General features: G+C 45.4%; 1 protein-coding gene across 2 annotated transcripts in view; it reads right to left on the reverse strand.

Annotated features, from left to right (window-relative positions):
- Positions 1 to 721: 721 nt before the first annotated feature.
- LOC114830302 (perforin-1-like) overlaps positions 722 to 17,459 on the reverse strand; it is a 36,653-nt gene continuing 19,915 nt past the window's right edge. The window contains exons 1-7 of one of the 2 annotated variants that reach the window (XM_034290507.1): positions 9,474 to 9,545; positions 7,875 to 8,245; positions 2,939 to 3,102; positions 2,402 to 2,621; positions 2,175 to 2,314; positions 1,672 to 2,095; positions 722 to 1,518 (exon numbers count right to left, since the gene is read on the reverse strand). In XM_034290507.1, the coding sequence (XP_034146398.1) occupies positions 1,033 to 1,518; positions 1,672 to 2,095; positions 2,175 to 2,314; positions 2,402 to 2,621; positions 2,939 to 3,102; positions 7,875 to 8,245; positions 9,474 to 9,492 (1,824 nt within the window). In that variant the 5' untranslated portion in view covers positions 9,493 to 9,545 and the 3' untranslated portion in view covers positions 722 to 1,032. Of the gene's footprint in view, positions 1,519 to 1,671; positions 2,096 to 2,174; positions 2,315 to 2,401; positions 2,622 to 2,938; positions 3,103 to 7,874; positions 8,246 to 9,473; positions 9,546 to 17,459 lie in introns of those variants that run through there. The other variant, XM_034290508.1, reaches the window with a different exon arrangement.

Below are 17,459 nucleotides of genomic sequence, written 5' to 3' on the forward strand. Positions count from 1 at the left end.
GCGTTATTTCTTTTGTAATTTTGTAAAACTCAAGAGAAGAGAGGAACACATGACAGTAAACCTAATGATGTCTACATTTAGAACACATTTAAACTTAACTATACATTATAACAAGGAGAATCAGACAGACAAAGTTTGCAGAGTGAGAACAGAGAGGAACAAGAAGAATCCGACAGACACAGTTCACAGAGAATGACAACGGAGATGAGCAAGTAGAACCAAACAAACAGAAAAGTGACAACAAAGAAAAACATACTGCTGAATGACAGTCAAGACAGTAACAGCAGACAAAATGCACAAACAGACAGCACATAACAGCAGACAAAATGCACAGACAGACAGCACATAACAGCAGACAAAATGCACAGACAGACAGCACATAACAGCAGACAAAATGCCCAGACAGACAGCATATAACAGCAGGCATTTTTTATAAACATGTGCTCTTTCATAGTACCTGTCACTTATAAATTAAAGGTTTAAATAACTGTACTGCTAATATATTATTTTAGTAGCACTACCATCAGTACACAAACACAAGCAGTGAATGCGTGTGTCAGTGGGTGGGGCTGTGCAGGCATGGTAATGTGGGCTGCTGTGTCTATAGTGCCAGGGCTGAATTTTTGTCTCAGACCCAGTTCGCCCCTGTAAGTAGACGCTAAAGAGCGACGAGGGGGCAGTTCAATATTTCAAATCAAATCTAATTTTTATTGCAGTGGCAGCTAGCCCAAACAGAAAGTTACAGTAATGAGAGGATAGACAAACGCATAGAAGTCCAATGACCTGAAATTGTACAATTAAATAAAATAAAATTTCTGTTGTTTATGTAGATGGCCAAATATACTTACTGAACCTAAAGTTAAACATGTACTGTATATGCTTGTTTTCTGTGATATTATTTTAGAGGGTTTGATTCTTCATTATTGATATGAAATGCTTTCACTTTCAGAAAAAGAGATTTAGAAATCACATGCAATAAAGTAGGTTAGGCAGGCTAAGGTTTACAGTGCATTACTCTGCATAAGGTTTTGATCACAGCTCATTGAGGGCAGAGAGACAAGGTTGATCATTTGCTTTCTGCTTCATCATGAAGGCCAACGGGTCTACTGGGGGCCGGCCCATCCGGATGTGAGCCAGTAGATCCTGGGTCATGTTCAGGGCGTTATGGGAGGTGTAGATGCCAGAGAGGTCAGAGTTCATCGGAGAAGAGACATACTCCCCACAGGTTGGGCCCCCAAGTCCTTGGACACATTTGACTGTGTAGGAGTAGAACAAGTTGCCATGATTTAGTGAACACATTTCTTTGTTATAAGACCCCGCTTTGACAGGCTGAATGATGCAGTCCCCTAAATGGTCGTTCCACCACTTATACAAGTCTTTGTCTTCGTCGTACACAGCAAACTTGAGCTCAGTGGCCAGGGTGAGCTTGACAGTGCCAAATTCAATTACTTCGTTCCATCTGGGGTTGTCATTGTTGTAGATCACACCAGTCTGCTTGGCATCATTACCCATGAACACCTTCACAAAAAAAAGCAGGATGTTAAAAACCACAATACGAAGATCCCATCACTTGTTTTGTTGTGAAGTATACGGGATGGGGATAGGAAGTATGACTTAGTGTCAAAACCTCAATGTAATACCAATTTAAATATTCAGATTAAGCAATCATACCTTGACAAAACCATCGGTTTCTTCGACAATGTCCCCGTATAGGTCCTTGGCGTATTTTATGGTGACCGTTAGTCGGGCCAGGCCTTTCTCCTGCGGGCAGCACTGGTTGGTCATCTCCTTGCTGGCCTGACACACACACTGGCAGGAGTCATGGGCACTGGGGTTGGAGCCACTCTTACACTTCCCAGAGCAGTGCTTGACCAGGGCGTGTTCCAGGATGTAGTCCTCCACTGCTTTCTTCAGCCCTGCCCTCTTACTGGCATGCTTCACCAAAAGGTGGAGGGGGTGGAGGGAGTAACTGATGATGTCTGGAACAGTTTTCAGGGTTTTTGCCCAATCAGCGAAGCCCTTGGAGGTTCCACCCGTCCTGGAGAAGAGCAGGTCAGTTGCTCCATCCGTCTGTCCCCCCACCACCTCAGTAAACCTGTTTGTTAGTTTATCATTATTAATCCTGTTCCACAACAAAAAGCACCACATTGGTAATCAATCAAAATCAATCAAACCTGTCATTAAACATGCTGCTGAAACTGTCTTTGGTGTCGCGACTTTTAAGATCATTCTTGCAGAACTTGGTCTCTGTTCTGACTTCGGCTGTTCCAGTACTGGTGCCAACCGAGGCCTCAACTTCCAGACAGTCCTTGACCTTCAAAAAAGAAAAGAAGAACATAATGTAAAATGTTTAGAAAATACCAATAAATGTAACTTCATTCTATATTTAAATGTTCCTCACCTCATTCTCATTGTAACCCTTCAGGGACGCCTCACACACTCTCAGGGAGGTGACACTCTTCACCCGCCCCCCCAGGTGAACCTTCCCAATGTAGTGGGTGCCAAATGTGGCAAGGAAACGGGTGTATTCAGCTTTGGTCTGGGGGGTGTAGAGGGGAGGAAGGAGACCCAGGGAGCGAGAGAACTCAGGATGTAGAGGAGGGTCCTCAATCAACCGGTAACTAAGGAAACACAGGATGGAGAGTTAATTAGTAATGAGTCAGGTAGGTTAAATACATTTGTTGGATGGATTATAGACCTGTCAATAGGAATGAATAGACTATAAATGTTAACATTTTGGGATACCAACAAAAGTAAATTCTTTATGTTTAGTCATATTAGAAACCTAACCTATTATATCTTCTATAAACTATACCATCTTACAACCTCTATATATAACGTCTCCAATCCAGACTTTCACAGAGTGTAATGTGTCAACGAGCCACTAGAGAGCAGTGTTAGCTCTAATAATGCAGCTATATTAAAACAAGTAAATCACCTGTAAAAAGAGCAGTGTGTTTCCTGTTTGATGAAGCTGTACTGGTCCTGCTTGGACTGGTCCATGACTGTCTTAGCAGCTCTGGAGTGGGTACCCCCCACCATGACTGACCCCTTTGCCTGGGGTGTCATAACGTCCAGACCAATCTTCCAACTGGCATCTACCTACACAAATGGAGTGGACATATGTATTATACATTCACAAAATATTATTAATGTACAGGGCTCTTGGTGGCAAATACGATTGTCACACTGTAGAGCCCTGTACATTACCTGTGCAACAATCGTATTTGCAAGTAAAAATGAAGGTGCAATTTGATTTCCATCCATCCGTCCATCTTCTTCCGCTTATCCGGGGCCGGGTCGCGGGGGCAGCAGTCTAAGCAGGGATGCCCAGACCTCCCTCTCCCCAGACACTTCCTCTAGCTCTTCCGGGGGGACACCGAGGCGTTCCCAGGCCAGCCGGGAGACATAGTCCCTCCAGCGTGTCCTAGGTCTTCCCCGGGGTCTCTTCCCGGTGGGACGGGACCGGAACACCTTCCCAGGAAGGCGTTCCGGAGGCATCCGAAACAGATGCCCAAGCCACCTCAGCTGACCCCTTTCGATGTGGAGGAGCAGCGGCTCTACTCTGAGCTCCTCCCGGGTGACCGAGCTTCTCACCCTATCTCTAAGGGATCGCCCAGCCACCCTGCGGAGAAAGCTCATTTCGGCCGCCTGTATCCGGGATCTTGTCCTTTCGGTCATGACCCAAAGCTCATGACCATAGGTGAGAGTAGGAACGTAGATTGACTGGTAAATCGAGAGCTTCGCCTTGCGGCTCAGCTCTTTCTTCACCACGACAGACCGATACATCGACTGCATTACTGCAGAAGCTGCACCGATCCGTCTGTCAATCTCCCGTTCCATCCTTCCCTCACTCGTGAACAAGACCCCTAGATACTTAAACTCCTCCACTTGAGGCAGGCACTCTCCACCAACCTGAAGTGGGCAAGCCACCCTTTTCCAACTGAGGACCATGGCCTCGGATTTGGAGGTGCTGATCTCATCCCCACCGCTTCACACTCGGCTGCAAACCGTCCCAGTGCATGCTGAAGGTCCTGGTTAGAAGGGGCCAACACGACAACATCATCCGCAAAGAGCAGAGATGAAATTGTGTGGTCCCCAAACCTGACACCCCCCGGCCACTGGCTGCGCCTAGAAATTCTGTCCATAAAAATTACGAACAGAACCGGCGACAAAGGGCAGCCCTGCCGGAGTCCAACATGCACTGGGAACAAGTCTGACTTACTGCCGGAAATGCGGACCAAGCTCCTGCTTCGGTCGTACAGGGACCTGACAGCCCTTAGCAAAGGACCCAGGACCCCATATTCCCGAAGCACCCTCCACAAGATGCCGCGAGGGACACAGTCGAATGCCTTCTCCAAATCCACAAAACACATGTGGATTGGTTGGGCAAACTCCCATGAACCCTCCAACACCCCGTAGAGGGTATAGAGCTGGTCCAGTGTTCCACGGCCCGGACGAAAACCACACTGTTCCTCCTGAATCCGAGGTTCTACTATCGGCCGTATTCTCCTCTCCAGAACCCTGGCATAGACTTTCCCGGGGAGGCTGAGAAGTGTGATCCCCCTATAGTTGGAACACACCCTCCGGTCCCCCTTCTTAAAAAGAGGGACCACCACCCCGGTCTGCCATCCCAGAGGCACTGTCCCCGACCGCCACGCGATGTTGCACAGGCGTGTCAACCAAGACAGCCCCACAACATCCAGAGACTTGAGGTACTCAGGGCGGATCTCATCCACCCCCGGTGCCTTGCCACCGAGGAGTTTCTTGACCACCTCAGTGACTTCAGCCCGGGTGATGGACGAGTCCACCTCTGAGCCCTCATCCTCTGCTTCCTCAATGGAAGACGTGACAGCGGGATTGAGGAGATCCTCGAAGTACTCCTTCCACCGCCCGACGACATCCTCAGTTGAGGTCAACAGCTGCCCACCTCTACTGTAAACAGCGTTGGTAGGGCACTGTTTCCCTCTCCTGAGTCGCCGGATGGTTTGCCAGAATCTCTTCGAGGCCAGCCGATAGTCCTTCTCCATGGACTCACCGAACTCCTCCCAGGCCCGAGTTTTTGCCGCCGCAACCACCCGGGCTGCAGCCCGCTTGGCCTGCCGGTACCCGTCAGCTGCCTCAGGAGTCCCACAAGCCAACCAGGCCTGATAGGACTCCTTCTTCAGCTTGACGGCATCCCTTACTTCCGGTGTCCACCACCGGGTTCGGGGATTGCCGCCTCGACAGGCACCGGAGACCTTACGGCCACAGCTCCGAGCGGCCGCTTCGACAATGGCGGTGGAGAACATGGTCCACTCTGACTCAATATCTCCAGCCTCCCTCGGGATCCAGTCGAAGCTCTGCCGGAGGTGGGAGTTAAAGATCTCTCTGGCAGGAGACTCGGCCAGACGTTCCCAGCAGACCCTTACAGTACGCTTGGGCCTGCCGAGTCTGTCCAGCTTCCTCCCCCGCCATCGGATCCAACTCACCACCAGGTGGTGATCAGTTGACAGCTCCGCCCCTCTCTTCACCCGAGTGTCCAAGACATACGGCCGCAGGTCAGATGAGACGACAACAAAGTCGATCATCGACCTGCGGCCTAGGGTGTCCTGGTGCCACGTGCACTGATGGACACCCTTATGCATGAACATGGTGTTCGTTATGGACAAACTGTGACTAGCACAGAAGTCCAATAACTGAACACCACTCGGGTTCAGATCAGGGGGGCCGTTCCTCCCAATCACGCCCCTCCAGGTGTCACTGTCGTTGCCCACGTGGGCGTTGAAGTCCCCCAGTAGAACGATAGAGTCCCCAGTCGGAGCACTTTCCAGCACCCCCCCCAGAGACTCCAAGAAAGTCGGGTACTCTGCACTGCCGTTTGGCCCATAGGCACAAACAACAGTGAGAGACCTATCCCCGACCCGTAGGCGCAGGGAAACGACCCTCTCGTTCACCGGGGTAAACTCCAACACATGGCGGCAGAGCTGGGGAGCTATAAGCAAACCCACACCAGCCCGCCGCCTCTCACCATGGGCAACTCCAGAGTGGTGAAGAGTCCATCCTCTCTCAAGGAGTGTGGTTCCAGAGCCCAAGCCGTGCGTAGAGGTGATCCCGACTACCTCTAATCGGAACCTCTCAACCTCACGCACTAACTCAGGCTCCTTCCCCGCCAGCGAGGTGACATTCCACGTCCCTAGAGCTAGTTTCCGTGTCCAGAGATCGGGTTGTCTAGGCCCCTGCCTTCGACTGCCGCCCGATCCACTTCGCACTGGCCCCTTATGGTCACTCCCGTGGGTGGTGAGCCCACGGGAAGGCGGCCCCACGTCGCCCGTTCGGGCTGAGCCCGGCCGGGCCCCATGGGGAAAGGCCCGGCCACCAGGCGCTCGCTTACGAGCCCCAACCCCGGGCCTGGCTCCAGGGTGGGGCCCCGGCTGCGCAATACCGGGCGACGTCACGGAACTCAAAGTCTTTATCATCATTTGATTTGTTTACATGCTAATTCTGCTAACACGTTAGCTAATGTTGCTAACTTTGGTCAGTGGTGTCTACCACTGTAAATAGCATACTGAGAATGCCAGCTTTGTGGTTGCTGCTGTTGCTAATTTATCGTTATTATTATAACTGCATCATTGATTTTGCCTGTGTGTGATAAACAGTGGACAGAACCTTGCCTGATATGAGCATTCTGCCCAGATGATTTCATCAGTCCAGTGTGTCTGTTTAATGGCTTGTGAACATAAACGTCTTCATTTAACTTCAAAGGGTGGCTACGACAACGGTATTCTATGAAAATGAAGGTAATCTTTTTTTGCATTCCTACTCTGACATCCAACGGCATAAAAATATATATTTTTTCCTTTAGCCCAAAGATTTTGCCCATTTCCTAACACTTAGGGTTTGATTATTCTCGATAGTGCTAATATTGAACTTTCCTTTGCCTACAAATACCTGGGCATATGGATAGACATTTTCTTTAAAAAACATGTAGGTGAACTTGTTAGAAATTAGGATATAAATTGTCTTTCTTTGTTGAAATAGGTCATGCCTTACATCTAGCAGAAAGCTATTTCTTTAGATAACTTACATGCCGGTTATTGATTATGGCAATATCATTATTATAAATGCTTCTACCTCGGTTTAAAAACCTCTCCAGACAGTTTGTCATAGTGCATTATGCTTTATAACAGGTGATTGTTACAGTACACATCATTGCTCTATTTCAAGTAGGTTGGCCCTCTGAAGTAATGTAGATTCATGCATTCCAGACTTTTTGTTAATAAATCTCTCCTGCACTAATAAACACTGTACATTACTTCTCCATTGACATTCAGAAAATACAAACTCAATCAAACATGGTCTCTGACATTCGTCTGACCACAGGACAGTTTTGCACTTCACTTCATTTCTTAAATGAGTTCAGGCCCAGAGAAGGCAGTGGCAGTTCTGGATCTTTTTTATATCAGGTTTCTTCTTTGCATGGTAGAGTTTTAACTTGCATTTGGATGCAGTGACGTACTGTGTTCACAGACAATGGTTTTTCGGAAGTGTTCCTGAGCCCATGCAGTGATTTCCTCAACAGAATCAAGTCTGTTGGGCCCGAAGATCACAGCCATCCAATATACACACAGCGTGTCCCTGTTTGACCTGTTCCAGTCATTTGTTGCCTCTGTCCCAAAACATTTTAAAAGTGTTGCTGGTATCGTATTCAAACTGCGCATATATTTTTCAAGAAACAATAAAACGTCTCAGTTTCAACATTAGAGATGTTGTCTTTGTACTATTTTCTATAGAATGTAGGGTTTTTAAGGATTTGCACATCATTGCATTCTTTTTTTATTTACATTTAATGCAGTGTCCCTTTTTAGGAAACATTGTTGTAGTAGTTATAGTACCTCTGTTTGACTCTTGCTCACAAATGCCTCACTGGACTCGTAGACCGTACTGGATATCTTCATGTGACATTGGTGTGAGGGTCTCCAGTCCACCACAGCCACTGGGAGCCTCTGAGTCTGTCCCTCCATGAAAGGGTTAACACAGAGTGTACAGGTCCCGTTCTGGGTCTTCCTCCATTTATCCACATCCACCACATAGGCCTGCTTGCGCTCCATGGTGACCACATCAAAACCCTCACCAGCCAGGTTGGTCCCGGGAGCTGACTGGGCAGCACTGCACTCTACTGGTTGGCCTGTGGTGCAGGAGGGCAGGACAGGGGGGATCCAGGCCCCCCACAGCCACAACAGGGTCAACACAGTAGTCTGGAGAACTGGAGAGGGGAAGGATGGGGTTAATATCACAATGCATTTAATAAAGTGTTATTTAATGTAGAACTAAAATGACATGGATATTACACTTAAATAAGATGTTCCCATATTTTCAGAACTGCTGTTAAGATATAGCAGTGCCATTTGACATTATCAAAACAACATTCACAAAATCCAGTGTTACTCTGGTTTCTGGAATAAGTTACAGACAACGCCAATGATATCAGAACGCCTATGAACTTGTTAGAAATGTTGGGATATACATTTCTATGTAGAAATAGAACATGTATTACATCTAGCAGAACGCAAATTGTCCAATTCACATTAATGATGGTTATTGATGGCAATATCATTAATATTAATGCTTCTGCATCTGTTTTAAACCCTCTCAACATAGTTTATCATTGCGCATTACATTTTTATTACAGGTGACTGTTACAGTACACATCATTGCTCTCTTTTTCAGAAAATAAGCTGGCTCTCTGAAGTAACAGATTTATGCATTTCACACAATACTCTCAAATTTCTTAGTAAAAATAATTTTGTGGGCCCCAGCCCTATATTAATAGTGTGAATAATTGTTAAAATCCAGTGTTAAATAAATGACACCGCCTGTGACATGGTTTTTGCTTTAACATTCATTGTATACTGTGGGCCCATATATAGACAGGTATATGCCTTTCCAAATCCTGTCCGATCAATTGAATTTACCACAGGTGGATTCCAATCAAGTGGTTGAAACATCTCAAAGATGATCAATGGAAATAGGATGTACCTAAGCTCTATTTGAAGAGTCTGAATACTATAGCGAAGAGTCCGAATACTTAATGTGATATTTATGTTCTTCTGAAAAATTGCAATACTCTCGCACACTGGTGATCAGGATGGGGTAGGTATTTAAATGTAATATGTTACAGTCACAAGTTACCTGTCCACATTTGTAATCACTAACAAAACTTTTTGATTACTCAAACTCTGGAACATAATCTGATTACTTAGAATTACTTTTAGATTACTTTCATATTAAGAGGCATTGGAAAACAAATAGGAATAGTTTTATTTTGAAGGCAGTGCCATGTTACAGCTATCTAACATTGTTGCCTAATCTATTAAACGATACCAGTTTTTGTCATTATAATATATTTCTTGTAGATTTAGAGGAACATTTCAGTTTAATCCAATCTCTAATAGAAAAATGAATGAAGAATTGAAAATAGATCAGTGTCTTACCAGACATAGCAATCACCATTGGGTATGATGGTGAGGTTGATAAAAAAGATTCTGGAACAGTGGACCTGTCTGTATGACTTGCTGAATGACCGACTACCTCGGGGAACAGCAAGTTTTATATGACTCTTTCTTTTTTTTTCAATGTGGTCAAGGCTTTGTTTATACCAAGAGGTGTGGTTTCTCTTACCTTTGACCACATTCTGCACTTGGTGTTGATGAGGTCTTCACTTCAGAGAAACCTTTTGCAGACAAATAAAGATAATTAATACACAACTCAAAGAAATATGTAATCATCACAGTATACTGTAACATTAAGTAAATTAAACTTCAGTGATATCAGTCTGTCCAGTTAGGAAGCATAAGCGATTGTGAATCAATGTCACCAGTTTTGGTGCAAATAAAAATGACAACATGTACTGGAGAGGCAACATCAAGACAACCCCTAAAAAGAGAATGGTTTTGCAGATGGTGGACAAAGACAATTTCTCTCTCCTTATCCTTCGGACTGATTCTTGTCTAGTATTGCATTTTTCTGGTGTCCTTGTCACTACTGGTAGCATGAGGCAATACCTGCAACCCATTCAGGTTGCGAAAGGTAGTCCAGCTTTTTATGTCTAAACTACATCTAGATGCATTGTTCTGTATTGTTCTGTCTAGACTACTTCTAGATGTATTGTTCTCTCTGGACTACATCTAGATGTATTGTTCTGTCTGGACTACATCTATATGTATTGTTCTGTCTTGACTACATCTAGATGAACTGTACTTAGCTGCTACCACCTTAGAAAGCCTAGCCTACACCTCCTAGTCCTACTACCACCACCCCCACAGGCTCAGATGTATCCATTGTGGATCTACCTGCTATCCCTCCAACTGCTGGCAGAGATCTGGCTGTCTGGTTCCAGTGTGTCTGACAGCTATAAAGGTCACCGGATGCCCCTCTACTCGGACCTACACATTTATGAAAAATGCCGGAAAGAAGAGGATGGGTATGCCCTGGATGTATGAACCACAGGTAGAGATCCGGGATGAAATGACTGAGGGGAATTTTTATAAACAAGGGGGCATATGTAGTAATGGCCACGCCTCATTCAGATGTCTTTTAATTATTTATTTTTCTCCTGTCAGCAGACACCATGAAAACTAAAAGTAAATAAAAAATATAAAAGGTTAAATTATACGTCTCTCAGTCATTTAAAGTATATGAAACAAGCGTCCATTTCTAAACGGGCCCAAACACGTTAACACAACAGAAATGTGCTGAAATTAAGTTAAAGAAACCATGTCACATTATTAATTCAAAGGCACATCAACAAACATTAAACACATATTAACCAAAGGTATTAGGGTGTGTTATGTCTTCCCCCTGCATCCATGTTGCTCTCTGACCCACAATGCCCTGATCATGCTCTTAACTAAACTCCTATCATGTGACCTGTTACACTCTAAATTAAAATAAAACTTATATAAGGAGCACTAACATTTTAAGGTGTTACATTTTAGACAAATTCTCATCTATGTTACCCCTTTATTAACATTTATTGAAACATCTCTCAGACAGTTACAGAGTTCTGTTAGCAGTTCAATGACATTCACTTAGTTAAATTTTGATAAGGCAGGACCACAGTAAAACAATGTTCTCAGGCCTGTTGTAGCTAATGACATCACCCAGTCTTTTGTGTTGTCAAAACTGAACAGAAGAGGAAACAATTCATTCTGAAACTAGTCTTTGAGGAGGTGAGAAAACATTTTTATCCATTTGTCTGGCATTGTGGTCTTGATGACCACAGCAGAATGACACCCCCCCCTCCCCCCTTCTGTTTGAAGTTTGTGTGTCATTGTGATTACATCCTCCCCGGGCTATTGGGCACATCACAGGTGAGGCGTTTTGGGGCACTGCCCGCCCTACAGAACATCTGTGCCCCCCAAATAAAAAATGAAAAGTTGCATGATTTAATTTTGCATCATATTTTTTACTGACAGGGTTTTCGACCTATCGAATACTGAAGCCTCTGCAATGATTTGAATTAACGTGGAAAGTGAAACTGCCCACATTTCGCCATCTTGGTTCCATAGGTCACGTGACCCATTCATTTTTACCGTAGACGTTTCAGAAAAGGGCGGGTAATGGACGTTTGCAATGATCAATCAGTCCACAAAGCTATCAAGTGAACAATCAACTTCAAAGCTCAGACATCACTATTGCAAAATGTTATCAATTGGAAAAAAGTTAAGGGTACAAGACTCATCTCTATGGCTCAAAAGAATGGATATTTGAATTCCGGAATCTCACTTTCAAAGTCTATTAAGAATGGTAAACAGTGCTGCCAGATGAGATTTCCCACATAAATTGGCTTTTATTAATGACCGTGCAGGCAAAATGGCCTTGGGTGGGTCTATTTACACATAAATATTTACAGTTGAACAGTAGAAATAGCGTTTGGGCATGTTTATTGTGGAGTCCACGGAGTCCGCGGATGAGTGGGTGGTGTACTGTTCATGCCAACTGGCAATCCTGGTGGTAAAATGTGTGAGTTTGACAGAACCAGTAGAATGTGAAGGAAAAAGGAAATATATGCCAACCTCACTGAACCCTGCTGACTATACTTCTGGAGGTGTGACAACAAGAACGTTTCCCAAGAATGAAGCATGGATTTCAGGGCCTCACACAAACAATGACAGACTGGCCTGACATGCCACTGCACCCCACTCACCAACGATGACCCAGAGGTGAAAATGGATGCTGCAGTGAATGTAATCTCAGTACAAGTTGTAGATGTGATCACCAAGCTCATCTTGCATTATTCACGATGATAGAATCTCAAAACAGTGAATGTTCAGATCTGGATAGCCCCGTGACTGGTCAGCCATGGACCAGAACTACAAGCAAGAATAAAGATCTAATGGAGAACTGTTCACAGGATTACAGAAAGACTCATCAAAAGGTCCATCACAACAGATGGGTTGCAGGAAGCAGAAACAGAAATCCTTTGTTTGTGTCAAGGATTTTTTTTTCCTGATGAATGTATTGCCTTGCGCAAAGGCGCAGTGGTAAAGAAGAACAGCCACCTGTACAGACTCCAGTGCTTCAAGATGGTTTATCGTGGGTAGGTGGTTGGTTATGCAGGTCTGCTATGCCAACTCAAGCTAAGCACCCTGCTATATTACCCAAAAACCTGAGTTACAGCAGAGGCAAAAATGGATGGATTATCTATCATTAAAGGATGGATTATCTACCTTTCCTATACTCTGCGCCTGTGTCCTTCTCCTACCCCGACCGTGACAGAATGAACCACCAAAAGGAGACACGGCAGAGATGGACGGTAGGGGAACTCCTCTGTTGGCCGGATAGCGATACAGAGGAGGAGGAGAACCCCTACCATCCCCTGCGGCATACCGGGCAAACACAGCATCGACCCAGGAGGAGACGTCGACGGAAAAGACGAAATCAATCCTCCGGGTGTCCGACCCTGAGGCGTGGCCGCCATCCCCGGAGGGGTGGAAGGAAGAGACCTTGCCACCTATGCTCACATGCGGGGTGGTCCAGGTGCCCCAGCCCTGTCCGGGGCCTGCCCCTAGACACCGGGTGTTTTCAGCGGCTCCCCCGGCTCCTGCTTCTCCGCCGGCTCCCGCTCCTCCGCCGGCTGTTGACCCTCCGCCGGACCTCTCCCGGCTCCTGCTCCTCCGCCAGCTCCTATTCCTCCGCCAGGCTCCCCCGTCTCCTGCTCCTCCGCCGGCTCCTACTCCCCCCCGGCTCTTCCGCCGGCTCCTGACCCTCCGCCGGTTTCCCCGTCTCCTGCTCCTCCGCCGGCTCCTACTATCTCCTCTGCCGGCTGCCGGCTGCTGGCCCTCCGCCGGCTCCCCGTCTCCTGCTCCACCGCCGGCCCCGGCTCCTCCGTCGGCTGTTGACCCTCCGCCAGCTCCCCCGGCTCCTCCGCCGGCTGTCGACCCTCCGCCGGCTCCTGCTCCTCCACCGGCTGCTGACCCGCCGCCGGCTCTCCCGTCTCCTGGCCCTCTGCCTCCCCGGCCTGTCCCTGCGGCTCCGCCTCCCTGGCCTGTGCCGGCAGCTCCGGGTGCTGAGCCTCCGCCTGCCCGGATTCGTCATCCCGGTCTTGCGGTCGGGAGCCCGCGCCTTCGGGGGGGGGGGGGTACTGTCACGTCCTGGCTGTGCCCCTAGCCATCTCTGCGCTGGGCTCGGGGCATAGCCAGGACAGGACAGGAGGTGGCATCTAGCCACCTCCAATCCTTTTGGTCTCCTCAATTGAGCCAGGGTGTGTTGTTCATTTTGGTTTTGTACTGCTGAAGATTACCCACGGCACTGGTTGCTGCCTTTTGTTTTGTTTTGATTTGTTTGAGTTTTTGCTTTTTTCATTAAAGGATGGATTATCTACCTTTCCTATACTCTGCGCCTGTGTCCTTCTCCTACCCCGACCGTGAGAAAACAGCAGATTATTATAATAAAAATATTTGTAAAGTCAAACAATGTAAATGTTAAAATATTGTTAATTACATCGTTTGACTTAACCAATATCTTTTGATTATAAAAATAGCCCCTCCCAACCGGGCCATTCCCCTTCAGATTCCTGGGTCCATATTTTAACCCAGTCCGCACCTGGTTCTAGTTGTGGATGCGACCGCCCCGCGCAATTCACAGATCATGGGTAAATTGATTGGAACCCCACATGACTCAGTTTGAAAGTTTAAACAAATAAAAGTCAAAACTCAAACCTCTGGAATGTTCAAACCCATCACAAAACTGTGTCTCCTAGTGCAATCTCTGGATGCACCAAGTTAAAGTAAGAAATATTATCAATTCTTGAAGAGCACAGACATTGGACATTGACTCCAATATAACCTGGAAATGTATATTTTGGTTTTTCTAAAGTAATTGTTTTATTTTGTTTTATTTTTTCTTTCAATATTATTGTATTAATAAATTGATATGATTCATTTTAAATGAAAGTTGTGGTTGATATTGGATCATGGGTACTTCCCTTAGACACGCCCAGAGTTGGAGAGTAACTGATTACAAGTAATCCGTTACATGCTGTTACTGGGTGTTGCTGTGAAAGTGCATCTTCAGCTCTGAAAAAAACTTTACAGACAGATAAAGATCATTTATATACACTGTTTTCAGACCTACGAATCCACTTTGTATACAGTGTCATTTTGCTTAGTATGGCTGTCATTCTGCCACTGAGCTTTGGCTGTCATTGAGATGTGTGGACGCGTCTACTCTTTGTACCAAAAATATATGTTTCAGCATTTACATTTTGGCAAATGGCAAGGAACACTATCATAATGGATGTCTCTTACAAATAGGCCAAAGAACCAGGGAAAGTCTCTAGGGCCCTTGGGTCAAAGAACCAGGGAAAGTCTCTAGGGCCCTTGGGTCAAAGAACCAAGGAAAGTCTCTGGGGCCCTTGGTTTTGAAGTGAAGTCAAAGTAACAAAGAAGTGCTGCAGGTGAAAACGGTGTACAGGGTTATTTCTTGTTAACTGAACAGACTTTTTAAGAAGAATTTCTGAATGATCTTTGGGTGGCCAACTCTAGTATTCAGCAAATAAATAGATTGCTTCGGGCCTCAACACTCTTTGATAAAAAGTTTTTCCCGGTTATGCTTAAATATTTGTGCCATTCAGCTGGATAGGGGTTGGATTGGGACACATGACCACTCTTTTATCTTCCAGTCATCCAGCAGCTGGTGACTGGGGATGAGGGTGGGAATATGAAGGTACTGCCCCCTAGTGGTGACCTGGAGCCTCTGCGCCAGAAGAGATGCTGTGGAGTACAATGTTGTCAGTTGTCATGGACAATCAATCAGATTAAATGAAAATAAAAACTCTGTTGTCCACCTTGTGTCCTAAACTACAACAGTTTTCTTGTCATCTAACAGAAACACTATCAACACTGTATAAAGCCCAAGCAGGAAAGGACATTATTGTTTCGGTTAGGGTCCCTTAGTAAGCTACAGCTGTAATGTTGTAACATCATAAAAGACGATAGTTTACAGCCATTATTTACATGGAATATGTGATTCACAGAGTGCAGTGGAAAAACAATGGCATGGAGCATGTGTTGGCTGGGACAGAGAAAATACATTGGGCAAAACCAACCTAAAAAGGGGGACATCATTAGTCATTCGGATACTGATTAATTATGTATTTTGAGGTGATAAGAAGAACAGTTGAAACCTCTCTTGTTGCAGTGTTGAAGTGTTGATTGACACACAATGAAAATGCAATGAAAATGTATGGATTTAACCAATCCCCACATGCAGCCATTCCACCAGTTGACCATACAGCATTCTGACCCTGGAGGAGATGAAAGTCATGCACCAGGTCAACTACTCTGAGACAGTCCTCTATGACCTTGGCCAAATATGGCCAGACCAGGTCCAGGCCAGCCCAGGAGAAAAGGCTTCAACACCAACATGGCTACCAACAGTCCAGTGAAAGCCACTTACATGTGTGTTTAAGTCTAGCTGCTTCAATTTCATCTAAGGTTGGGAAACAGGGTTATGCGATGCAACCCTTTCTGGCTGTGGGCGTAGTTTAGGCAGTGATTACAATGCATTACTGATTGAAATTGCTCATCACAAGACAGGAAAGAGGCATGTTTCTTAAAGTCATATTATAAAAAACATATAGGCAATTCAACTTTAGTACCTGATTATTAACCGCTGCATTATCAGCTGCAAACTTACTTCAGGGTTACATTTTTCTTTCCAAGGGCTAACATTTCTGGGGAAACAAGGGAGTCTGGTCACATTAATCAAGAAGGAGAACTCTGTATTGAAACCTGTCTGAGGTTAGATAGGGAGGAAAATAATTTGAAACAATGTGGGAGGAAATTCTTGGGACCAGAATTAACAAAAAGAGACATTGGAAATTCACTTTCCTATTAGCTTTGGTTCAGTATAGTGGTAAATGAAAAGCTTAACAATGTGAAACTCATGGTGTGTTGTAAAGATGTTTGAACAGCAGATGTTGAGAAGTTTGGAAGGAAACTTTTTGAAGGAAAAGCAAGCATTTTGTCCATTAAAATAACAACAAATTGATCAAAAAAACAGAGTAGACATTGTTCATGTTGTAAATGACTACTGTTGCGGTTAACGGCTGATTTGTAACAGAATATCTACATAGATGTACAGAGGCCCATTATCAGCAACCATCAGTCCTGTGTTCCAATGGCACATTGTGTTTGCTGATCCAAGTTTATTATTTTAAAAAGCTAAAAGATCATTAGAAAACCCTTTTGCAGTTATGTTAGCACAGCTGAAGACTCTTGTTTTGATAAAAGAACCAATGAAACTGTCTGTCAGGCAAATTCAGTATCTGGAGCATCAGCCATTGTGGGTTTGATTACAGGCTCAAAATGGCCAGAAACGAAAAACTCAAAACCTGTCAGTCTATTCTTGTTTAGAGAAATTAAGGCTCTTCCATGGGAGAAATTCTCAAGAAACTGCAGATCTCATACAGTGCTGAGTACTACTCCCTTCACAAAACAGTGCAAACTGTCTCTTCTTTTTGGCTTCTTTGGTTTAAAAGTAAATTGTCTGGGAAAACCCAGGAACCAGTAGCCGCTCTCTCCCTGGAAGACAGTTTGCTTATAAGTTGGTGCCTGAAGCTTATAGGCAGCGCATCAGGATCCAAAAAAGCCCTCTCACTGTCCGTTTGTTGAGTTTGCGTGAGACAAAGGTCTCTGTTTGATCGGTGGTGTTCAGCCAGCAAAGCTAACACCTTTGCTGATATTCGGAAGTTTATGCTGTTAGAGGATTTTAAGAACCACCTTCCCCGATATAATTGTAGTTCATGTAAATGAACAGAAGGTGGCAGCATTGGACCAGGCAGCGGTGTTGGCAAATGAGAACACTGACACCAGATCAGTGCCTCATTCAGGTCGTTTTTCCTCCTCCAACCTTAAGCCTGCAAACGAAATCCATGAATGTTTTTACTGCCACCGAATGAGTCACGTGATTGCAGA

This window comes from Esox lucius, chromosome 24 (assembly GCF_011004845.1).
Source record: "Esox lucius isolate fEsoLuc1 chromosome 24, fEsoLuc1.pri, whole genome shotgun sequence".
Lineage (NCBI taxonomy): Eukaryota > Metazoa > Chordata > Actinopteri > Esociformes > Esocidae > Esox > Esox lucius.